The sequence below is a fragment of the Athene noctua genome, chromosome 5 (assembly GCF_965140245.1).
Source record: "Athene noctua chromosome 5, bAthNoc1.hap1.1, whole genome shotgun sequence".
NCBI classification, from domain to species: domain Eukaryota; kingdom Metazoa; phylum Chordata; class Aves; order Strigiformes; family Strigidae; genus Athene; species Athene noctua.
The window spans coordinates 7,751,696-7,778,433 of NC_134041.1; the positions used below are offsets into that span (position 1 = coordinate 7,751,696).

The following is a 26,738-nucleotide window of genomic DNA, read 5'->3' on the forward strand; positions in this document are numbered from 1 at the left end:
GGAATAGCAGAGCTCTGCCTCAGTGGGACAGTGCGTTGGATGGCACCGTCCTGCTCAGAGAAACAGTTTTGGAGTGAGTAATCTTGTTCTCCTTGAATTTCTACCTTGTCTGTCTCAATCTGCTCAGTGTGAATTCTTGATTAGACAGGCAGCTACCACTAATGTGGGAGAGGGCAAGAAAAAAAGAGACTAAAAAGGCAGCTTGTCGGTCTGTCTGCAGTGAGAACCCTGGCAAAAGTGACTGTAGTGAGCAAAAGCAGGGCCTGTTGTGGACAGCCAGGGCACACGTAGTATGTGCAGTGAATTGAACATCTACTGTTGCGTGCAGTTGTTGAAATGCCTTATTTAAAATAAAGACAAGTATTTGCTAGGGGTTGGTGCTGCAAAGAATAGGTTTATAAAGTTGTTGCTACTTTTTTTCCAACTGGAGAACAGAGGTGGTTTGGGGGCTTTTTCTTTATTTGTAGTATGGTTGGTCCCCTCTTAAGTACATACCTGTGCACTGTTAGAAACACGTACAGGCATTTTCACAAGGTTTTTTTTCCATTACAGATTACTCTCTGCAGCTTTTACTTAGCTAAGTGTCAGTGCAGAGCTGATATTCTAATAAATCAGTTGCTGGCATGCAAATAGTTACTTCTTCTGCTTAAATCAAAAAGATGCTTTTGCAGAGTGTGTTTAGACTGTTCTTTTTATCAAAAGGCATTAACTTTGCATTTCACACCAAAAATTCCAAAGCCCCTAACTCTTACCCCAGAACAGGTTTAAATGTAAGATAATCTGCAAAGGACGGTTAGCATAAATTATATTCTTCAAAATTAAATGCTATATAAGATGACAACTTAATCCTTGAAGCTAATTTTTATTCTTGGGTATTAAGTCAAGAACGGTTCTTCTGGACAGATTTTATTCCTGTTTTTTATAGGTTATCAACTAGTATGTACATTTTTAATAAAAATGTGGTGTCTGTAATAAACTGTATTTGTAATCAACTAGCATCCACTTTGTTTCTAAATCCATTTTAATCCAGGATTTAACTGATGAGAGGCCTTGTATGTTTGGTTTCAGCCATCTTGTTATTTATTTAACTGTCAGTCTGACTCAGAAGAATTTTCATCCTTACCACGATTGCACAAGGACAGGAAATGTCGAAGTCTTGAAACTGTGGCAACTTAAGTAAGTTCAGGTATTTCATAATCCCTTAGCCTAGAAACGTACGCTTCTGCCCCTGCAAAGAGAGGACTGTCAGCCTTCCAAACGCGTAATTGCTTTCAGCCCTGGGAAGCTGCAAGACAGTAGGACCTTTTAAAAACCTTATGTGGTTAGGGCTCTTCTAGAACACTAGGTCCTCACAAAGAAATTCTGTGGGCTTTTTTTTTTTGTTTACATACAAATTTTCTGATTCTCTCCTGGATTTACATAATGAACTGGCAACAAGTAATAAGGATTATCATCCTTAGATGTAAAATGATTGAAGCGGTAATTCCACTCGCATGCAAGAATTTTAAGCATAAGCATCTTTATAAAATCGAGTATTTTCGTTACTTGTTATTGCATCTCTTTTACCTAAGATTTGTGGGAAATCTTTCTTCTGCTGTATGAGACAAAAGCCATTTTCTACTATAATCTGCAGCTGTAACCAAACAATTTCCCTGCTGTACAGGCATCTTGGATGTCAGTCATGCCCTTGGTCCCTACCTGCTCTCTTTCTGTGGCACTTCTGGGGCAACTCTCAGTCTTTTCATGGGATGGCAGTGGCTAGGAGAGGCAGCAGCGTCTGGCACTGATGAAGTGTGGGGACTTTCACACTCACCCTCACTCGTGCTGCTGCCTGAAACTGCAGAGGATTGAGCTTGATGAGCTATTTCTGGGTCTGTGCCGGGGTTGTTTTGCCAGTTACAGTTCTACAGTACAAAGAGCGTTGTTGCACTGAATGTTTGCATCATCCTGTGTAGTCCTTACAAAATGCTTTAACGCAACATGTTTTGATGACTGTTGATGCACTTACAAACTTGGTTACTTAGAGTAGCTGTAAGAATTATTTTTTTTCTTCAAAAATTGCTTTGCAGGCATTTTACTATGAAACAAGGGCTAGGGGTGAACAGGTCCCAGTGAGCAAGAGCTGCAGCAGACTCAGGTTAGGAAACAGCTGTGCTGTAAATGGACTGTCTAATATGTTTGAAGTGTAAGTAATTTATTAGACACCTCTGAGACAGGAGGCAAATATTCTCTTCATCTTACAGATGGTAGAATTAAGACACAGATCTGGTTTCACAACTCTTGCTAAAATTCAGGTTACACGTTGTTTTGCATTGAAGTCAGATCAATTATTTTTTTGAATTAGAAATCATCCAGAACAGCATTGCACCTAAAAACTTGAAAAAAATCATTTGATTTATTTGTTATATTTACACATTCGTCTTTAAGCTAAAATTTTAACTTTTTGGCATGTTTCTGTGTATTCAACTCTAATTTTAGCCCTTCCCACATTTTTGCTATTTAACAAGTATTTTAATAAAAGTAATTTTTTCCCTTAGCCCAGTAAGTATATCAATCAGTGTTAAAAGTTCAGCTGTACAAAGTGCCTAGAAAAGCATTCAGCTCAGTAATCGGTCACTTCATATTTCTTTCAGATGTTTCTTAATAAGTCTTGTAATAAATAAAGACTAATACCAACATGACAATGCTGTTTTTTGAAATTGTTCATTTGCCAGTTATAACAAGAAATTAATACTTAATGTGGACATTGTTTTACCAAAAAAAAAAAAAAGGATAAACCAAATCCCCAAAACAAACAAGACAAAAAAGGAGGACACAAAAGAACACACATGGAATGATGAAAAGGAACAATGATATTGCACAACTTCAGGTATCTCTTCCCAGATTTTGATCCATGTAATTAGGTATGTATGAATTCAGCAAAAAACTGTGTCCAGATAAATGTGTAGCCATTTGAGTGAATCTAGAACTGCAGACTGCTTTCGGTTCCTTTTGACTGCTACTGGGAGTTCTTCTCCAAGAGAGGAGGTTGCTGTCGGTTGCAGCAATAATAAATAAATCAACATGGTGATTCTACATTTCGCTGACCAACCCTTCAAATATTATCCATAACATGCACAATTCTTCTATACTGTAAGTACCCTAAGTCTTCAAAATATGTGGGTCTTTAAACACAACCTGTTGTATCAAGTACTCAAACTATATATGAAAAACAATCAATCAAGAACATTCCTTGATGTGTTGTGGTTGACTTGAGATTGCATCTCATTCTGCAAGACCAGGACTTCTCAATGTATCATCAGCATTGTGTTGAAAAAGTCGCAGTACATGGAGGGGGGAGAAAAACATACTAAGTGGATAAAAGGTCTTCACAGCCACATCTTTGCTAGACCATCTCCTAACAAGCACATACTGTTTGCTACAGAAATTGGCTAGCTGTGTCATTCTGGCTATAGCAGTACTGTTTTCCCCCTCAACTGCTAGTATGACAGTCTGTGTTTATATAAACTTTGAATTTACATGCAGAACAAAATATATTTTTCTCATATCCGATTTCATATCTGTTTGGTGGACTGATGTGTCAACCAGCAGGGCTCAACAGATACATTTAATACAGGAGACTGAGATACAGTATGTTTATTCTTAACTTCTGATAACCTAAAAACTACAAGAATGAGAGATGCAATATCCATTTGCTATGATCCAAGACAACCATTTTCAGGGAGAAAAGAGTAGAATAAGTGATCAACACTAACGCTACATTAGTTCCAAATATTTTTTTTCAGTCATGGCAGCTTAACTATTTATTGTCCGTCTGGCCCACTTTTAACCTGATGGAGTTAAAGGTGACATAGTAAAGTGTAAGGACTGTTGTTTCATCAAAACCGAAGCAAGTTATAAAAAACATGAAACCATAATTTCACTGCAGGACTTGTTTCATATCTTCATATTCCGCATCACTTGTAGAAAAGGGATAATGCATCTCAGTTTGCTTACAAGCTAGGAGATCACTTTGAAGTCTGTATATTCCTAACTGCAAACAAAATATAGCACTTTTAACAGGTTATAAATAAACTGGTTTTCAAGCATAGAGCCAGCCCAACAATAACAATACACTATTAAAAAGACCTAAGGCAATGAATTCCATCTCCAATGGAAAAAAAAAAAAAAAAAAAAGAAAAAGAACTGTGCAAACAAGCTTAAAACTATTTCTTTGTGCCAGTGTTATAAAATGTAGATTTCAATAAAGCCTTGACCCAAATGCCAGGACTTGTGAAAAGAATCAGAACAAAACTGGTTACTTTATTTAGGAAAAAAATACTCTTATCTTGCTGCTAATAAAATTGGATACACGCAGTTTAAACATTTACAGTTGCTGTAACACTTTACACAATTCCTATATATGGGTGTAAGAACAAACATTAAAAGACAATGGTGGGTCAAGGCTTTACATTAAAAATAACAACCTACTTTTCTATAGTCTCTAAAATACTATGTTTTTTTCCAATATTTGCAGCCATTCAGGAATATTTTTTATTTATTTATTAGGAAATGTATACTTTGTGCACGATCTTAATTCCTAATTCCTGGCTCTTTGGGCTGAATGACAAAAGGATCAAACCCATTAAAGTGGATGGTCTCCTCGAAGGTTCAGTGGAGAAACCCTGGCTCAGTTAGTCTCATATGATGAAAGCAGTGCTGCATCCACTGGCTCCATGCAGGATGGACAGGTAAAGGATCTCATCAACCAGTCATCTATACAGTCCAGGTGGTAAATGTGCATGCACGGCAGAAATCGGATAGGGTCCCCATAAACAAAGTCCATCATACAAATGACACATCTGGTGGTGGGGAAAAAAAAAGATAAAAATATTTAATCTGCTGTTACCACACTGGAAATGAAAAGCAGTGTAGCATCTACACCTGGATATGTTTGAGTCAAACAAACTTAGTACTTTTAGATACTGTGAGGATTTCCTAGCTCTTGTCAGTGCTGGCTCCACCAAGCACTCAGGGGTTTTGGCATCTCCTTTGTAACCATGGGCACATGCTCCAATGTTAGTGAGGGCAAGAAGCCTTCTGTAGGCATGGCAGAGGCAGCTCAGCAGAATGCATAAAATTAGAAAAGGTAAAAGGCAGCCATAAGGGTGAAGAAGTAATATGAGCTTATTTCCCCATGAAAAGAGGATAAAGAGGAAAAAACCTTTAAGGGCATGAATCACATGGGTCAGGAAAGTTAAGTTTCACCTGTAACAAGGAGAACAAGTAAAGATAAGGCAAAGAGCCTTCTGCATGGCTATGTTTTTCAGAAAGCTACATTAAATTACAGTCCCTGAAAACAGAGCAAAGACAGGAGGACAAGATCAGGTTTTCCCAGGGCAATATCATAAACCAATGCGACAGCCACATCCGTTCAGTTCGGTTTCTGTAACTTACTCTCTGATCTTCTTCTCGGAGCCGTCTCTTCCAGGGTCATAGACTCCTTTAGGTAGATGCTGAATAAGGCCTATCCTCTGCGCTATTCTGATTTGTTCCTCTTCCGTCAGCTGTGTTGCTAGCCGAGTCTGGCTAGGAGTCGGGTGATAAACAGGAACAGGGACTTGCTCCTAAAATTAAGATATTTCAGTTAAAAAAACCCACAGAGGCTTTCCTAGCATTTCATAACACAGTAGGCAATGTGTTTAAACTCTTCCTCTTAGTCCTACAATGTTTGCGTGATCTCCCACTCCTAATTTGCAATTTTGGGGCTATAATTATATTGAGAATGGGATAAAGAATTGAGGCCAGTATCTTGAGCAAGGAGCTGTTTGTGGTTGTTCTCTGCAAAAGCTTTTTATCCTCAGGAATTGTTCATACATGAAATATACGTAGAAGAAACTCCGTATGACAGCAAATAAACCTTACAGGCACCTGGTGAACTGCTAAAATACAAAACTGAACAATGCAATGGCTGAGGAAGAACCCCTATATTTGCAACAAAAAGTAGATTTTTAACATATATAAAGAATTATTTGCAAAGAATAGGCACTGTCCTCATCTTAAGAGTTTTAGAGAGGAAGGTTTTATTGGTTCGGTAATAACTAACATTAACATGAACTGTTCTGGGCCACACAAACTCCCATCCAGAACTGTAGATTTAGTTCTTGTGTGTTTAAAAAAACATGACCAGACAATGAAAAGAATACCTTAAAGTAATCCAAGCTTTACATTTGTTCTCATACATCAATATGATTTTACAAGTTGTCCCAAACTGGACTTCAGCTGCTGTATGTTTAAGTATATATTTCCCAAACAAAAAATAGGCAACATGTATTATGCAGTTGTTCCTCTGCCACATCCTCAGAAGATTCTATTGAATATTAACAAAAATTAGCAGATATTTTCACTAACATTTATATTACCATGTACTTATTTTACTTGCTTTTAAAGCACTTTATTGCATGTAAATACCAATTTTGAACAGGAGATAGTATTAAGACAGTATTGGCCAGTAGCCATAAGTCTGCTGTTAATAGGGAGATGGTTTCTTGCAATAGGCCTATTTTAAAAGTGCTCCTTAAACAGCAGAAAAAAATTCAACTTATAGATGTGTTCTGAAAATAAACTTTGTGCATCAGAGACACAACAGCATCGATTCAGCTGTTTGAAAATGCCAAAGTTGACGTTTCAGAGACCGCTGCTGCCAAGCAGGCAGCCTGCAGGAGTGTGTGCAGCTGGGCGCCCAGCGCCTCCGACCGAGCTCCCATGGAGAAAAGATGGGGGCTTTCGCTCTCCGTGACAGAGCGACCACCTGCCAAAGCGTGTGTGTCCTTGCAGAGCGTGGAGCGCCGTGGGCAGCTCAGGTACACAGCGTGTTCCGTTTCCTCGCTGCCTTTTGGCCCGCTCCAGCGATGGCCTAGTGCAGCGTTCAGCTGACACCTGGCAACGTCCAGATACGGGGTTTAACGCACGTAATACTCCGCTTGTAAAGCCCAATAAAGCAATTCTTCTTTCCACTTGCTGCACTTCCCAGCAGTGAAAAGACAGACAGTAGTCCAGGAAGGCCAAAAGGCAGCCCGAGGAGCACCACCCTCTTGCCAGCTGGTGTTGGGGATGCCCAGCAGCAGAAGTCCTTGCTTACAAGAAATGCTAATTAAAAATACAAGTCTGCCTGGCAATTTTAACACAGTGCCTACCACTTGCAATTCAGCTGTGGGGTAAAAGTCACAGTCTTCTCTTAATTAAGCTACACTAGGATTTCCCCCTCTGATTTCCTAGCAGAACTCAGAGGAACTATGAGAAGGTTCACAAAATGCCAGTAGTTCTGTATATTTGATTAATTTCCTGACTACTCTAAACTGTATTTCACAGAATTACAGAATCGTCTAGGTTGGAAAAGATCAACCAGTCCAACCATTTACCTAGCACTGACAGTTCCCAACTACACTGTATCCCTAAGCGTTACGTGGACTCTACTCTTAAACCCCTCCAGGGATGGGGACTCCACCACCTCCCTGGGCAGCCCATTCCAATGTATAACAACCCGTTCTAGATACTAGGAAGCGTTTCTTTCCAGTCTAAGCCTTCCCTGGTGCAATTTGAGGCCATTACCTCAGATTCACAGATTTCCTCTAGATCAGCCATCTTCTAATGGTTTAAATTACCTATTCTCTAATCACCATTTGGATAGGGAAAAGCACTAGCTGAAGCTCGGGATGACCTGTCAGATATAACAACATTCCTGAAGTGGCTCTGCAACCTTTGCTGCCAGCAAAATGAAGCAGTTTTTCCCCTCCCAAATGTTGCCGAATGTCTACACTGAACAGATCAGCTTGAGACAGGGCCTGGTCCTGGTTTTATGTTTCAAGAACTTAACACCACAAACTATCAGTCACTTTTTTTTTCCCCCCAAGGCTCTGCTCTATTTAAATCAATAGCAGAAGACATTACTGCTAACTCCTTTGTTACAAAGGTGTACGTACACAGAACACTTAGCTTGGAGATGCATCCTCCTTCCCGTCTTAGAAAAAAAGGACAGGTTGGTGCTAATAAGGGCAAAAGCAGGGGAGGCTACTTATTTAATACAGTTCCCCTTGGCAAAACGATGACTGCAAGTGATAATGCAGAAATACAAGGGAAAGGCAAAAACAGGAGGAGGAGAAAAGATCCAAGAAACTCTGAAAATGTCTGAAAGTAGCAGTGACAACTGATAGTGAATGCCTACGGCAGAACAGCAAACTGATCATCTCAGCAGAAATTACACAGCAAAAGGAAACTACAGTTAAGGAAGAATCTGTTCCGAGTTAAAATTACCACATTTGGACAACTCTGAAATGAGAAATCAGTCACCCTATCCAACCGCTGACTGCTTCGGTTAAGTCTTGGACAATAAGTTAACACAACTTGTAAGCCTGTAATAGACCAAACAAGAATGAAACCTCATTCCCCTCTCCCAGACTCTTACAGGCGCTTGCTGCGAGCGACCACCGCGGGGCCGTGTACTTTGGGGAACCCATTTCTGCATTACCATGGTACCCCTCTCCCATGGGTGTCGTCTCCCCCACAGAGACCTGAGGAAGAGGTTCCAGATGGGCCCCCTGGGCCCCCTTCCCATGCCAAATACACAAATGCTTTCCCAGCCACCAGCGCTGTGTGGAAACACTCCTCCTTTTGGCATCCTGTCTCAGGTTCCCTCCCCGCAGAGCCACCACCCTGCACTACGTGTCTGACATAACCAATTAAGGCCGGAATTTATAGTTGCCAGCTGTGGGCTTCTACAATTTCACATACTAGACAAGAATCTCCTGTCAGATGAGTAACTCCGGGTGAAAATGGTGCTGTCTTTCACCATGACATGGTCTTAATGCTTGTAAATATAAAACGCTGGGGTTGGTGTGGCTGCCAAGCTGTTGTGAAAGCTGCATAAATCGTCCTACTGTAAATAAAAGAGTGACCCCCTCAATACCCACGATCCAGTGCACTTCCTTAGCACGCTGTCTGGGGGGCACTTCAATCTTGCCTCCTGATTACTATTAAAAGCCTGCCCAAACTGAGCTAGCAGTCCGCTGGATACAAACACACCAGTAAAATGGATGAAGACAGCCACACACATTGCAGAGAGTCAAATTACAGGGTACACACCAACCTTTCCAAACCAGCCCGCTCCCCTCCCACAGATAAAAAGGTGTGTTTATACCTCTATGATTCTAAAAATATTTTAAACTATTTATTCATAAGAGTATAAGAGCCCAGATTTCTCTGACTCAGTTCACTGAAGTGACCTTCAGTAACCCCAGAGGGGTCAAAGTAAGAGATGGAGTAGACTGCACAAAGCACTCCCTCAACTAGACCCTGCCCACCACCCCTGAGTCGAGCTGGGCTTCTTCAGCCCCCGGCAGCCCGGCCACCGCACACCCGAGCCACCGCACACCCGAGCCACCGCACCACCACCACGCTGGCAGCTGCATCCTCTCGTTTCTCCACTACCAAATGCCTGAAGCGTTTTCAGAAGTTAAGCTCATCCGACAATAATTTCAAGACGCCTGTAAGGACAGAGGGCAGCCCTGCCTGCGAGGGTTTATCACCCCTTTGCAAATCTTTCACAGTTTATAATGGCTACTTTTATCAACTCACGTTAAGGCAAGGTCCCACTCACTCCAGTGCAGATATTCAAAGGTGACAACGTGAGGATTCAAGACTTAACTTCTACTCGTTGCTAGAGGCCCCCTGACATGTATATATATTTTAAAAAAGATTGTATTACCCCAGTAATTATTATTTTATTCCAAAAACAAGCATGAATTTATTACTCTGGTGTCTCACTTTTCCCTTATCTACCAGGGAAAATGTTTGTGCAGACAAAATTACGAAATACGGAACTTCTAGCCAAAGTCCATGTTATTTATCATTCAATAAAGATGTCAGGCATTTCAAACTAAGATGAAATTTCATGTTAACTTCTATTCCTCCACGCAAAAAAATAATCTTAAAAAGGCCAAAACAAATAATCAAAACCACCTACTAGCATATAGCAATGAAATAAAAATCACTTTCTGGCACTTAATTTGCTTTAATCAATTATTTTTTCCCCCATACGAATTCAGTAATGATGAAACATCTCAGATGGCTGCAGTCCTGGAGATACACAACTTCTTTCTTGTTCATAAAGTAGGTGGTGTCAGCACAAGTCTCCCTGGCTTTCTGTGCACAGAAATCATTTGTTCCTAAGGTTTATTCAGCCCTTAAATAACAGCGTTAATTTAGACTCAAGGACTACAGCAGGGTTTGTGCCTCCATCTCACCCTGGCTCCTCCTCCTGGGGGGGGGAATCACAGAGGGCATCTCGAGGTCTGCATTTTTCACTTCTAATGAAAATAAGCGTTTTCACACATGGCTTAAAAGGCCCAGACACTGTGTTTCTGCATGCAGATTCCCAAGCACAGTTTGGGTTCTCACCTAGAAAAAGAAGGTTTCATCAAGCACGATTTTTAGTTTGAAGTTCTCATCAGTGCAACTTACCTTGGTTACTCATGCTGCTGTAAATCTGCTTTTCTCTTGTTTTACAGCATTTTCATCTTGTTTTTGCAAGTCCAATGAATTTGTAATACTCCAAAAACAGGTCAGTGGTAGATCAGAAACTCTTAATCCCTGGATAAAGATTATTTTAAGATCCCTCTACACCACATATCAGCAGTGTTATCAGGGCTTTTGTTTGGTTGGTTGTTGTTTCTAATAATTGCACCAACATGCACAAATTATCCTTTCAGGAAGGTCAAAGGTGAGCTGAATAATTCACAGCAGCTAATAGTTCCAGAGGTTAAAGCTTCACTGCTGTCCCTGGGATCCTGTCTACAGCCCCCGACTTTCCACTACTGACTGCTTTGCTTGGTTTCCATCTCTAAATTTTCTTCCTCATCTAATCCAATGCTCTCAGTGTGTCTCACCCTGGGATTTTTATTTGCATTTTTAAGACCTGATCAACAGCGTATCTGTTAATTCAGTCTGACAAAGGAGTCAAACGTCTTCCTAGCTGTGTTGATCCTAAGTATTTTTTTCCATTTTTTTTTATATACCAGTAGGTATAGTGCTTATGCTGCTTGCGGTTGCTGCCTAATTAACTAATGCAAATACAACAGTTCAATTCGAATTTCCCCAGCCATTCCCACAGCTCTTCTTTGAAATCCCTTCAATATGCAAATGTCTTTCTTGAAACGTGTTGTCTGTGGAAGCAGCTGCAGTGGTTCGCATACAGCTGTATCAGGGCTACATGCACTTTGCTGGTCACCAGCCCTCAAACACTGACCTGACAAGTGGCCTGGCCTTTCCGCAGCTCTAACAGCCCTCAAACATCACTGCCTATTGCAAAGCTCACTGTCACTAAGCAAATCTTCCAGCCTTGCTGCTTCTCAGTTTTCTCACCTCTAAGGTGAGATGCTTAGCAGGAAGCCTAAATAACTGATCTAGACAACCACAACTTCAGTTTATAGACGTAAAGTCAGGAGGTGAGAAAAAAAATCATGGGTTTTGGGGGATTTTTTTTTTCAAAATCCCTGCTGAATTTTATGAAGTTTTCTCTTCTTGCTACTTTATTACTCATAAGGAACTCACTGAGATGATGGTTCAGGGGCCTTTTCTGTGAATGCAATTCTGATCTGGGTGAAAAGACTCCAACTCCATCAGTATGTGAATGTACATTCTGAAATAATACCCTCCCCCAAGACACATTAATGTAAAACCACTCGCTGCTATAATGTGCATTATACGACAACTACAGCTTACTTTAATAATCCTTAGAATATTACGAGCAGCCTGCCAACTATAAAAACCTTTTTCTGCCATACAGAAGAGAACAGTTCATTTATAAAGCTGAATACCAGTTGCTATAAAACATCCTGTAATGAAATCGTTACCCAATCTTTTATATTCCTGCTTCCAGGTAGCCAGTCAGCACAAATAGCTGCAATAGCTGAACACTTACCCTGAAAAATTCTTTTGAAAGAAAAATCCCCACATCTCACCTCTCCCATTTGCAGGGGACACCTGGGACAGACAACCAGATCAGACATACATGCGTGCACAAGAGGAGCCATTCTGGCACAAGTTGGAATCTAAAGCATGAGTTTGTCTAGCAGACCCTGTTCACTTAACAGTAATATTGGATATAACAGTGTGTTGAGAGCAGCCCTGAGGAGAGGGACTTGGGGGTATTAGTGGATGGAAAACTGACTGTGAGCCAGCAATGTGCACTCACAGCCCAGAAAGCCAACCGTGTGCTGGGCTGCACCCAGAGCAGTGTGGGCAGCAGGGCGAGGGGGGGGATTCTCCCCCTCTGCTCCGCTCTCATGAGACCCCCCTGCAGTGCTGGGTCCAGCTCTGGGGGCACCAACAGCAGAAGGACACGGACCTGCTCGAGTGGGTCCAGAAAAGGCCACAAAGATGCTCAGGGGGCTGGAGCACCCCCCTGTGAGGACAGGCTGAGAGAGTTGGGGGGGTTCAGCCTGGAGAAGAGAAGGCTCCAGGGGAGACCTCACAGCAGCCTTCAGTACTTAAGGGGTGCTACAGGAAAGATGGGGAGGGACTCTTGATCAGGGGGTAGGGTAGGGATAGGATGAGGGGTGACAGTTTTGAGATTTAGATTAGATAAAAGGAAGAAATTCTTTCCTGTGAGGGTGGTGAGACACTGGCACAGGCTGCCCAGAGCAGCTGTGGCTGCCCCCTCCCTGGAAGGGTTCAAGGCCAGGTTGGACGGGGCTTTGGGCAACCTGGGCTAGTGGAAGGTGTCCCTGCCCAGGGCAGGGGGTTGGAACTAGATGATCTTTAAGGTCCTTTCCAACCCAAACCATTCCATTCTAATATAGTCAGAAAAGAGATTAAACATTAAATTAACACCTGCATTTATGTGAGAAGTGTTAAGATCCAAGTAGTTGTCTCCCCACAAATAATAGTATGTTTCAAAACAGAATTACTGCACCACTCTACTAAATATACACTCACCTCTAAAAAAGGGTTCCAAGTCCTAGCATTTCTCAGGACTCCCACATTCCTCCCCAGGGAGACTAATCACACAATATACATTGTGAATGTATACTTGATTCATCTGGAACTTTAAGGCTAATAAATATATACTTAATTTTTAAGATTTATTAAGGGATTGTTCTACCACCACTGCTTGCTGAAGGGTGCTAACTTTAACTGTTCATGGCCATTTTAAACAAAATTTTCTTCGATATAGTCCTTGATAAATTTGACAGCACTAAAGGACAAAAAACCCAAACTCACAACATACAAAATTTTACATCTCAGTTTTTACTTTAGTTTTATGAGTATCACAATTATCATTTAAATATTAAATAGAAAATTCTCATGCAGAAATAAACATGTGCACTAGCACCTTACTGGTCCACAGCCAGTAAAAGAGCAATGCTCGAAAACCCAGCAAGGGCCCCCACGATGGACCCAGGTTCCTTCACGCTTCCCACCAGGGCGCTCTCAAGGGAAGATGAGTACCAATTCTGGCCTTGCAGGAATTAGGCATTGTAGATACAGTCAATAACTAATAAAACAACAGACTAAGAAAACAGTCTGCAACAGAGAAGAGGAACCTGCAGAATCTGCACAGTGTTTCTCCACCTTCTAACACCAATTAAGCAGCAGCACCTGGTTTGTGTCACGTATCATTTCAGAGGGAGGTGTTAATTTGGTGAAAGCCAGGATGGTTCTGCAGTGATGACATAGCCTCATTTAAGCTTTTGCTAAAACTGTAAAATTGTCCTTTGCACTTTTCACAATTATTCCATTAGAGTTACAGAGAAACAAATGTACCTGAAGATACATGGAAAAGATAAGCAACCAGGAAAGAGAGTTCTGGCTGCCGGCTCTTAAAATATCACCTGTCCCCTCAGCTCAGCTTTGCTACCGAAAATAGGGCTGGGGCAGAGAGAGAGAGGAGGTACAAACTAGATGCATCCTGCCTGCTGCTTTCCTAGACAGTGACAAGGGCTATTAGAGAAAGGGACTTTGTTTTCAAGCTTTTTTACCTGTTCTGTCACACAAAAGCAAAAAGGCTACCTACTCCCAAGATAAAGAGTTGGTGGTGCCCTTTTCAGCTTGGCCCGTGCAAACCCAGCCCTACTTGGCAGACAGAAATCACCTGCTGCTCTGTAGAGTCACCTGCTCTGAAACTTGATTAACCATCAATGCAAACCTAAATACAAAAGATTACCAAGGAGGAGTTGTAGGGGAAAAGCAGTAATTAAAAAGCAGTAATTAATCCCTGGAAGCACAATCTCCTGACACAACCAGACAGTTTTTACATTTCCAGGCTGCACAGCAGGTTCCTCTGACTCAAGGGCCATATCCTTGCATACAGTTCCACCAACTGAATTCTTGTTCACCAGCCTCGTGTCAGTTTTACCTGTCCTTGTTCCTTTCTCCAGTGACCCCATCAAACATCAGGGTGTGAATTTCTTCAGGAAAGTGGGTAACACACACACACACCAACACATCCCAGACCATCAAATTGTTCATCAGAGAACTGACTCCATCCCTCCAGACAACCCCACAAACAGCTCCACTTACAGCATGAGGCCACAACTTCTGAGATAACAAAGTCCTCTTATTACAGCTCCTAGCATGTTTATTTTAATAGTGTTTTTTATACAAGGAGGGAAAAGATCCATAAACAATTTACAAAAATTCATGCTTTTCTGTCAAGTTGCTGCAGTGAACAAAGCCAGGAAAGAACAGTTCCCCCTAAACATTAAATTAAGGGTACTCAGGCACAAAATGCAGCCTCCTAAGACTTGTACACCCTGAGGACTACAAAGCAAAGCAGCTGGGTAAAGAAAGAAAAAAAAAATCTAGCAGAAGGGGCCAGCAGTCATTTCTGCAGCTGCTGGTAGAAGAACAGCACATGTACGTGGATCATCCTACCCCGTAAGGAAACCACAACATCTGCGTTATTGGTACATGTTCTCTCCTACGTATGCCAAGTGGTTATCTTTGCAGAAAGCCTTTCTTAGGCCTGGCAAGCACAGACAGTTATTACAGTGCTATGGCTATGTTAAACACAGCCCTTATGGTTTAAGCAAGATGGTTGCTGGAGAAATGAGGAGCAGATTTAATAACATATAAAACCCTGAAGTTTTAGGAAGAAGAAAATGATCCTGCGGCAGAAGAGACTGAAGGCAAGTAGATCTCTCAGACTGTCTCATCTACTGAAAGGTACAGAGTGAACCTACTGTGTCCCATTCACTTACTGCTGTGGAACTGCTGGCTAGCAGGAAGCAAAAATAAAGAACATCCCAAACAAATGAATCCAGTTAACATGTTTTTTGGAGGCTGCATTCAAGCATGAGAGACAGGGGAAGCACTGGAGCTACAATGGAAAAGCTGACAGAATGCTAACAGTCCACACAGAAATAGGAGAATCATTCACACTTCCTTCAGATATGTATTTACTTTCTGGAAAGGGTAAGCATCAATCAATGCAACTTGTTTGCAGTGTAAATCAAAGGGCTAACGGCTAAAAATGCTAGTGTTGATCATCCTGGGTAACACCTAAAGTCTGCAGGCAGCCTGGCCTCTTGCTATGCCAGGTCCCATATGCAGTGCAGCACCCAGACTTGCTCACAACTCATCCCATGTGATTTGTCCCAGACACCGTCCCCCCATGCACACCCACCCAAACCACTCAGAGGCTCTGACTCACCTCAGGGTACAGCAGACAAAAAAGCTGAAGCTCACACACCTGCTTCTGCTTCCTGAGACACGAGCTTGGCTCAAATCTACCATCCTATAACCTCCAAAGCATTGCATCGCTCAGACAAGTCCATGCAAGTCCCTTACGTGATGGACTTGATATGGATTACCGGACAGGCAGACACCCAATGAACAGTGTAAGCATATACGTGACTTCAGGCAGGCAACGTAACACACGAAGAGCCGGAACAGTGCGTGTTATGCCCTGAACTGCCTACTGACCCACAGACTCAGCACAGCCCAGCTAAGCACACCCACCAGCTCAGCTCCTGGTGCCATTTCAGGGAATTTGGGGATTAGGGTGCAGCTGACTCCATCTGGTGTAAAACAGCACTGCCTCTGAACCCAGGTCCTGCCACTGCCCTTACACAGGCTCTAGGCACTGGCTGCAAGGACGCCGATCCCACTGACTCTTCACCTCATGAAAAGCAAACAAGCCATTACCATCAACTGTGCGATCACTACAGCCACTGAAAGAATTGGGAACAGGCAGCCAAGAGGAAAATGGAGGACTGCCCCTGTCAGGGCCCTAAGCCAATTGTGAATTCCTCACTCCAAACACTTGAAAAATAGCAAGAGTGCTAAAATGTATCTTTTGACAAGAATTAGGTCAGCTTGAAGGCAATTCTAAGAACAAAATAGCCCTTCTGAGTACTTCAAGAACAAGGTAGCAAAATTACAGAAATCAGCTCTAATTAGTCAAGAGGAAAGGCTGAGGACAAAGGGCCAAAACAGGGAATAAACATAAAAATGCATATAAGCTGAAGACACAAGCAATCCTTCAGGGAAGGACTGCTTAAGTATAAACACAGGCTGTACTTCTGTGTGTAAACAGATGTGTGTGTATATATATATAAACATGATAGTTTGAACTAATAAGAATATAATAACATATAGCAGAGAAATATTATGCAGAACTAGGAATGAATTTTAGAAAAAGTATAGAGTGGGATATAAAAGGATCAGTGAAATCAACTGACACGAATTATCTCATCTCTAGGCTCAGCATATGGTGTCATCTTGGTGTTATCATTCAATGACACGGCAGGCATCCTCCTTGGGCAAAAAGGGCTATCCAGAACCCAATTTAACAGCCTTGACTAAAGGAAGCTTCAACACACATCCAAAACCATCGTATTGAATGCAAATTCTCATACATCAAGTTCCTAAACCAGGACTTAAATAGAGACAGCCAGCCCCAGTTGGAATGAGGACATCAGCCCCTGTGTACAGTCTTCTGGGAGGTGTCAATTTAGCTCCAGATAAGGGGTAACACAGATAACAAAAACAAACAGGCAGATCAACAGCAGCTATCTCAGATCATCTACCCCAAAGTACTATCCTACTCGATGACACAAAATACTTTTCTGTAGCCACCCAGTTGTAAGCAGGCACCAAAAAAGAGGTCTGAAAGAGGACGTAGTAGGGGTTTTTTATAGAGATACAGCCTGTTACCCAACCAAAACACAGAGAAGATGCAACATAGGAGAGGGCTTCTACAAACCTTGACACGTACCTTCCCCTTGACCAGGGAGCAGGTAAGGAGTGGCTGATGAGGTAGAGCACCACAGCCAAGCTGTGCTAGCCCAGGAAGGTGGGCTAGCAATGGGCTCCCCCCAGGAGGTAAGCCAAGCAGAGGTCTGGTGAAGCATTTTCCATCAGGCGTTACAGCAAACAGGACTCAGACAGTGCAAACCTCTGCCAAACCACAGAGAAAGGAGAGAAAACAGATTGTTCTACTAACGATAGTTGACTTGGGAGAGAGAAGTGGTAACAGTCCATGTCCTATTGCAGAAGGGCTTCAACAAGCAGATGGTGCCGGTAATGAGCTGGGTCTGCGTAACCACAGAGCAAGAAAACCTGAAGCAGAGGGACTGCTGGCATGGGGCACCTGCTTTGAGACCATGTCAGCAAAGCAGCCCGTGACAGCAGGGTTTGTTTCAAAACTCAGGAAATCTGTGTTATACTTCAGTTGATGATAACTTTGTACTTAGTTTGAAGTATTTTAATTGCCGTTTTAACAAAGCCATCCTCAATTACAAATGCTTGCTCAAGCAGGAAGCTGCCACACCTTGGCAGTTTGATGGTACGCTCAGATCCAAAGGCCTTTTCATTTTCTTAATGGCATCTGAATTTCTAACACAGAGTGGACGCCTCTAAGATCCAGGTATGTGACCTGAAGCTTCAGCCTAGGCAATACAGCAGGGGACTGGACTATGCAGAGGCAGCCAGGAGGTCCCTGAGGCCAATTAAAGGATATAATCAATGCTGCATTTTGCAACAGCTTAACCACAACGTTTTTTTTAAGCATGTTTCTACATTAGTCTGCTAGAAAACCACAGACAGATGAAACCTCACATACACCTGCCATACATTAGGGGACCTCAAACACACTATGAGTCTGTGCGTGCAGCCATCCCGGGTGTCCCTGGCCATGGCATGCTGACTTGGCGAGGACATCCCTGCCGTTCACCCAGCCAACGGCTCCTCCTTTCCCCCAGACCCTGGGCAGCCAATGGGGGGATTTCTGTGATTTCTTCCACATTTTGAAGCTGGAAATGGGGTTTGAAACAGGGGGCACTGACATCACCCTGAACTGCTGGGCTGTACACAAGGGACTTCAGCTCAGCTCGGGGTGCTGCAGCATGGGGACACGGTCACCTCTCCCAGGCTGACACTCTCTGCCATCTCTCATTTCAGTGAAAAACTCCAATTTGGCTACTTCTTTAGCATCATTTGATAATAACATCAATTATTTCAACTCAATGAGCAGCAGCCGTAAACAGCTAGAGGCACCGATTCAGGCTATCAGCTCATCTCAGTCAGTCATTTATTAATCTTAAAGAAATGTCTCAGGCTTTAAACAACTATTACAAATCTGTTGGTTTGCTGAGTGTTTTAAAGCAGTGCTCTATCTAAAAGAAAGGAACAACCCTGTGAATATTAAGGCACACTAAAGCTTGACGAAGTTCCACTTATTGATGCAATATTAGCAAGTGAACACAAGGGCAACGTTTCTATTTTTTTCCAGCAAAGTCTTGTCCTCGCAAGCAGTGACTCTGCGTTTTTAAGCTCACAGGGCACAAATCCAAGTGTGATCTCATGCAACTGTCAAACCTCTTCTAACAGAAAAAAAGCCTGTGCCAAGAACAGGTAGAAAAATCATAAATAGCTCTCTCAGGAGTTGGTTATACAAGCGAAGTATTTCCAGAACGATTTTTTCCTACTTGAAGTTTTAACATAGAGACAGTTCAACGAGCATCTGGTCACTTCTTTAATCTGTCACCAGAAAACACACGTTTATTTTACTGCACTGTATGAAACATACTGCCAGTAGCTGGTACAACCAGGACAAGCTGCAAACATTCAGCTTCACAGATTAATAAGGTACGATGTCCATCACTAACTGTATAAGCAACCACCTGTCCAATCAGCATTTCAGCATTTGCAGTCTATGTTTTTTGAGATTTTGTTTGGTTTGGTTTTGGTTTTTTCAACACTCTTCTTTGGATCTTGACTGTGCTGGTTTTACACCAAAAATACTTGTGTTCGTTTCAGTACAGGTGTTTTCAGAGTAGGTGGTTTGAAGGGGGAACAGAAGCAGGTCCAGGGCTCTGCCAGGGCAAAGGGGGAAGGACAGGGAGCACAGCGCCCGGCCCATCCTCTGCAGCCACCGCAGCTCCTGACTCACCTTGTTCAGCCCTGATGGGATGAAGAAAAACCTCTGTCTTGTCAGGCCACTCCCCTCCTCACATCCTCTCTCAAAGAAGGTGCTGAGAACTTTGTTTACACTGAAATTGGCTTTCTGAAGGAAAATTTGAGGTTTCCACAATGGATTCATCCTGGTGACTGCAAGTATCAGATAGTATGGTCTACAAATGTCCCCACTACTACCCCAGCAGCACACTTTGTAAGGATTTCAAACTACCAGGGACGTGGCACTTGAGCACCTACTTAAGTACTTGCCTGAATTAAGGCTCAGGCTGCCACAAAAATCACAGAACAGAAAACTGTTTGAGAGGAGGGACATGAAAACAGAGAGGTCATTTTTCCAAATATGGACTGACTGGTTGGAAGACAAAGCCCCATTTCACCCCGACACACCCGTTCGAGAGCAGCTGCAAAGTCTGGAGATCTCCAGCCTTAGCTCATCCATACGCAATGAGGGATTTCTTTCACACTGTGTAAAGTACACCAGAATCCCTGAACACCTAATCCAGTGATAGACAGGATGCAGGTTTAGGGCTGGAGAAGATCACATGGAAATACAAAGATTATCTGCACAAACTCAAAAGCACTAATTTCCCAAGAACATTACCTGTAACTGTCAAACACTCTGATTTAGACACATGGGTACAAGGAAAATGCTCATGCACCGAAGCGTAACTCTACCGTAGGTATGTGCTACTTTCAGTGCCCCTCAGAGTCACAAATGAAAGCCTCATGTCATTACCGTTATACTACCAACACTCTTTCAGGCTTTATGAAGATATAAATACTTCTACTTATTGTATTCTCCTGCACAGATGTTCATGGTGGAATAACCGTGTCCTGCTACAACCCGCACAATCACAAAAGTAAGTTTTGCTAGTTTATACACACACAAACTGCAGTCACCATAAAACACTGGAATGGAGTAACACTGAGCTTTGAGACAGTAAATCTGGAGGTATTTGGTATGTTATAGTGCCAAAAAAATACACACAGCCACAGCAAAACAGCCATCAGGAAAACCTTGGGAGTTTTTTTAAGTTTAATTTATGACATTTAGTCTAGAATATGCCTTGATACCTTGGGAGTCATTAGGGTGTAACTACAGAGGTAACTGTAATAGCTAGAATCATAAAATCATTTAGGTTGGAAAAAACTTTTATATTGAGTCCAACAGTTAACCTAGAACTGCCAAACTGGCCACTAAACGGTGTCCCCAAGTGCCACATCTACACATCTCTTAAATACCTCCACGGATGGTGACTCCACCACTTCCCTGGGCAGCCAGTTCCAAAGCTTAACAACCCTTTCAGTAAAGAAGTTTTTCCTAATATCCAGTATGCTAATATCTAAACCTCCCTTGGTGCAACTTGAAGCAGTTTCCTCTTATCTTACCACTTGTTACTTGGGAGAAAAGACCAACACCCACCTCGCTACAACCTCCTTGCAGGTAGTTGCAGAGAGTGGTTAAGTCTCCCTGGAGCTTCCTTTTCTTCAGGCTAAACAACCCCAGTTCTCTCAGCTGCTCCTCATAAAACTTGTTCTCTAGATCCTTAATCTATCAGATTCTTTAAAACAAGAAAAGAGAAAAATGAGCTTCTTACTCAGATTTTAACTCCATAAGCAGAAATATTACTATGGAGATACTTTATTTATCTTTCTAGACCTTTTAGCTCATGTACAGTCCCCGAAAGGACACCTCTCATGCATCTCAGAGGCAGTGGGTGCAAAAGAGTAGATCGGGAAGCAGATGGCATTTAGTGCTGCTCGTCCAAGGGCCTACAGGACTAAACTCTGTCTCCTTACACATCGCTGCAGTTAAGTGAAGTCAAGGAAGGCGCTTTTCTGGTGACACTAAAAGATTTGCTGAGTAATCTCTGAACCACGTAGGCAAGATAACAAAGTAAGTCTGAATTCCTGTCTTTATTTGGGATACCTCCTTTTCTATAGGCAGATCTCCACTGCAGTAAAGACACAAATAGAAATTACTGCAGCAAACAATTTTTTGTTCTTTCATTTTTTATTTTGAGTCAGACAGTAAAAGCAGAAATAAACCAATCATTCTGGGAGGTGGGCAGCTCTAGATACTTCCTTGGGGGCAGAAAACAGCTGGGTATGGCTTTCTCCATGAACTTTGGTAAAAATGAGTCTGATGTTCATCAAATGAAGTCTGCTGAAAGCCATACAGCAAGTACCCTACGGAGCAATTTCAGACTGGAAGAGCAGGTTGAAGAAAATTTCTTTGCCCCACTGAAGCTTTGTACAAAGATTACCCTTAAAATCTCTTACAGGTCTGGTCCTGATTTTTTTGTATCACCTCATGTAACGCTGCATTCCTGGTGAGGTTTTCAGCATGTTGTGGTATGGTTTACCCTAATGAGAGGGGATAATGGCTAGCAGCACATAAGAAGGTGCTTGCCCCTTGGACTTCCAAGCTACATGTTCTGCACATTTAAAAGTAAATCTTGTCTATGACTTCCACTGTCAGCTACCACAACAAAATTCACTGCAAGATGATGAACAGTCAGTCAATAATTCCTCAATCACTTAAAATATGTCCTGCTTTAATCTTTTTTTTCTTTCTTCCTTCCTTTTATTTTTGTTTTAGTTTCACTGACATGGATGAAACAGATTTTATTTTTCTGGAAAACCAAGTTGCCTGAATATCATATCCACTAACAAACAAAATAAAAATAGAAGCATTAGCCTAGAAAAACAAAGGCTGAAAGGGACTTCAGAAAGGACTGATCTCTAAATAAATCAGGAGAGTAAACGTCAGAAAAAAGCTAAAGATCTGTTCAGTACAAGAACAGGTGCAAGTTTACCATAAATAATCTAGAATTGTGAAAAAGCTTTTTGAGCCTTAGTTCTTGGTTGATCAAAAGAGGCTCCCAGTAGGAGTAGTAAGGGCAAAGCTTGACTAGCATCTTGCAAAAAATCATACATTATCTGCAGAAAATAACTTCACTGAGCATATGCATAACTATCCATATATCCCCTTGTTCACAGACACCAGAGAACAGTCCAATTCACACACTTGTTAATAATATGCAATCTCCAACACTGCACAAAACAGGGCTGTTATCCAAATTAATATAATCTATGATGCAGTGTAACAACTAGCAATAATCCTTGTCATATTTAACTCAAAAATATGGAAGACAACATTCAATCTGAGACTCATTTTGTTGAGGCTGTTATAAATGTCTGCAGACGCTGTCATGTCCACCTGGAAGTTTAAGACACTAACAAAACAAAAGCTTTAAAAATGAGAAAATAGATTTTTGGACAAAATAATTTTCCGTTAGCAATTCTAGTTTGACTTCTGCTGGGTTTTTGATCCACTGGTAGAAAACAGCTACGGCAGAAGCACAAAGGTTCTTGGCCATACCCCATTTCCTGCAGCATGATCTACAGGTAGAAGCAGGATTGAAGGCAAGGCTGAAAATGAAGAAAAAATAAAAAAAATAAAAAAAACCCCTCTATTCTTCTTCTGACCATATGCTAGCTGGAACTTTAGCACATGCTGAAATCTCCAGCTTTGAAGATTTCACTCCCACTTGCCACTCTTGAGTAGCACCAGGCAGCTTCACCACTGTCGAGGATTTGGCCTGTGACAAGCAAAATGTCAGGTCATCAGTGAACAAGTATATGTGGGATTACTGCACTCTGTGTTGATATACAGGCACTTCACTGCTGGTACACGGTAATCGTACTGCATCTAGGATTTAAAACAATATGTATCTTACTTCAGTTTGATGTGTTCCTTAAGTCTTTTTAAGGGAGAAAGGGCAATAGCTATTGGTCTAATTTAAATAGTTATATTCTGTCCAGCTGAAATGTGTTACTGTATTCAAACTGAAACCTGGCCAGCATATTTCGTGAAATAAACCAAGGAAACATTAGTGGCAGCAAGCAGTCTCGTTCAGAAAACAATTCCTACAGCTCTGCAGTGCCCCACAGACCTGACAACGTGCTGTGCCATTTGCTTACCAGTGACCAACAAGGAATGGTGTCCCTCACTGTCCCACCAGCCCCATCTCCTGTGGCTTTTGGGCTTTTTTTATAGGTCTCCAAGCCAAAAAATTAAGCCTGACCCGACTTAGATCATGAAATCCAAAAAAACTCTAAAGATGGTATTTACTGCTCATGTTCAGCATTACTGGTTCTGAATCCAGAAAACTAAACAAAGGTACTGAGTTAGAGGGTTCAAGCTATGCAAGAGCATGGCATTACCACAGAAATGTCAGGAGTTGGTAACACTGCATAAGTGGACACATGAAGAAGCAGCAAAATTTGATTCTCAAGTTTATTTATTTGAAACAGGATTTCGTCCCTCCATTTGCTTTAAGGAAGACTGTCTTCAGTAGGAAACTAGTGGCCTCTCCTGAAGGACACCAAACTAGAATAAGGAGTCACAACATATAAAACAGTACAACGAAACTGAGGTGGCCAGCTTCACTTCTGCTCTTGCATACTTACATCATTTTTTAATTCTAAACATTTTAGACAACAGGGAGGTTGTTTTATTAAAAGCCACATACCCCGGCAGTCCTCACATACATTTGCACAAAGGTAATCAAACTCCTAACAGCAGTGGCAAAGCTTGCCAAGTTATGTTCAGACTTTGGAAACCATCCACAGAGTCATAACTGGAAGGCTTGTGTGAGGAAAGAGGCAGAGCAGCACCCCACAATGCAGATGAATGATGTTACTGTAGTCAGTTGTGTCCCAAGGGATATCACAGTCTGCTGCACAACATGAACAGGCTGTGAAAGTCTTCACCCATTCCTGCACTTACCAAGTGTATTCATGAACTGTTAGGTAACATTAATGAAGATTCTTTAAAAAAGAAAATAGTGAGGGAAAGCATCAAAGCCTCTTCAGTGGTAGTTGTGGTAGGCAGATATTTTGGGGGTTTTTTTTTTTTTTGGTTTGGGTTTTGGTTTCGGGTTTTTTTAAAACCAGAAAGATCACATTAAAGAAAAACAGAATTAAGGTTTTGTCTACATCAGAGATTTGTCCTGAAACAGCAAAATCCCTCCAACTAAAATCACTGCCCCACTGAAGCTAGATACAAAGTTTTGACTTCATTTCATGTACAGACCATTCCCAAATGTACTCACTGCCCAAACCAGTATCAGGTATTCATTCTGTGCATGGTATGCAGTTAAATCTGAGTATATCCTTAATTGCAACACACAAAAGCCAGAACTCCTGTAATACTTGATGTAACAGCACACATCTAATACCTGACATCTATAGACCTTTCCAGAGATGTCAAAGTAAAATGCAATATATAGATGGCAAAGAGTGTAGATAAATCTAATCTCCACCAGGAAGTCAGTTTGGTTCACTAATAAAAGAACAGTAAGAGAACACATTTCAGACACTTGAAGGGTATGAGGTGACTTGCTGAGGGATCAGATAAGCACCAAAGCCACCAGGAAGAGACTGAGGAGCACATGGCTGCAAGTGGAAAACAAGAGGGAAAAGCAAGCCAATCCCTTTTGCCAGCAGCAGATGGTTAGATCAGACCTCCTTGTGCCACAAACAAGGACACACATAACGTCAATCACAAGGCATACCACATTTTTGCCTGGTTTCAGCTCGTGGTCCACCAGAGACACTTCCCAATCCTCTCCTTTGGCCTCAGCTGCATTCACTCCTGAGCAACGTCTGTCAAAGCCATTATTTGTAAGTGCTGGAGCAGAATCCTGCCTCAAATGAAGTTAAATGAACACAGATGCTAGTTTCCCCACAGAGGTGTACACACCCAACACAGGAGCACCGACAGGTTCCACTGGCACCCATCCCCGGTGCAGTGAAGGCCCCGGGAGAGGAGTATGCTGTGTCATTAGGCAGCAGCGCTTTAAGGACACGGAAAGTACCCTTCTCTCCCCAGAAAGGCTGCAAAACCTCAAGCTGCTGAGCTGACTCAAATTAACTCCCCTGTATTTATAAAAATGCCTTACACTAAAAAAGGGATGGACAAATTTTCCTCAGCCTGCAGTACTCTTCACTGTTTGACTCGTTACCCTGACGTGGAAACATTTGTCCGATCCCTCAACACCAACAGCCTGTTCAGGAGCATCTGTTACATAATTGTTACTACCATTTTCCCAGTTTTTGACTTCCAATAAAAACACCACAGCGCCAGCAGCGCTACTTGGAGAAATCTCCATCTGCATGATCCAACCAGAGTGAAGAACACACTGACCCCAGGATACCACGTTCAGAGTCCACTGCAGAAACTCCTGACAGCACGCAGACCTGATCCAATTCACTCGTTAACCAAGCAGTAATCACTCATTATTCAGCCATAGCACATTAAGGAGACACAGAAACATGAAGTTCTGTGGGTTGCAGCTGGGAGTCTGGAAGTCTGGCCTTCACCACGCCGGAATCCAGATAGTAGCATGTGAGTAAGGTGTATTTAATCAAAAAAAAAAAAAAAAAAAAAAAAAAAAAGGAAGGATAAAACACCCTCCCCTTTCCTACCTCTGCCTAAAATTATAGCTCTTTTCCCTCAAGTTTATCAGCTCTGAGTAGATGACAGCTACACAAAGACACTTCAGAGAAGCTATATATAGGGTGAAGTGAACTTTTCCTCAGAAAGCTCTAGATCTAGGTCATCTTGCTTTTTCTGGGAGGTAGGAAAAAACAGGTTACGCACTGAACAAGAATACAGTTTATAAAAGAAAACAAAGATTACTTGGAGCATGAAGTTGTGTGAGTAGTGTTTTTTTCTTTCCTAAAGGATTTTTAAAAATAAAACTAATTAGTCATTAAATATTGTGTCTCTGAATACCTGACTCCCATCTACTGTAAATCAAGAAACCCACCGTATTTAAAAAAGGAATGGGCATTCTTTGGTAAACTTACTTTCAGTAGTTTAGCCACACAGTAAGATAAATACAACTTCAATTCTTAGAAATTCCAGAGAGTTTGTCTAAATTCAGATATAATATAAAATCCCTCCTTGCATCTCATTTTTGGTTCTTACAGATGACTGGCTGGAAGGATTATATACAATGCAGCAAAGCTCCAGGCAAGTTACTGTATGAATTCACTCCAATGGATTAAGTACCACATCACCACTTCCAATCGAGGATAGGGTGGGAGAGCAACTGAACATCTCACTCAGGTTTTGGCCAAAGGCTATCATCTAACTCAACACAGCTGCTGGAGGGTACCTGGCCATCACAGCCACTGCAGCACCACACAGGGATACCACCAGCTAAAGATGTGTGCCTTTATCAGGGCAGGCAGAGGAGCTTTCTCGGTTC

General features: G+C 42.0%; 1 protein-coding gene across 1 annotated transcript in view; it reads right to left on the reverse strand.

Annotated features, from left to right (window-relative positions):
* Positions 1-2,373: 2,373 nt before the first annotated feature.
* RNF11 (ring finger protein 11) overlaps positions 2,374-26,738 on the reverse strand; it is a 35,053-nt gene continuing 10,688 nt past the window's right edge. The window contains exons 2-3 of the mRNA XM_074906242.1: positions 5,437-5,606; positions 2,374-4,841 (exon numbers count right to left, since the gene is read on the reverse strand). Coding sequence (XP_074762343.1) covers positions 4,670-4,841; positions 5,437-5,606 — 342 coding nt within the window. The 3' untranslated portion in view covers positions 2,374-4,669. The remainder of the gene's footprint in view (positions 4,842-5,436; positions 5,607-26,738) is intronic.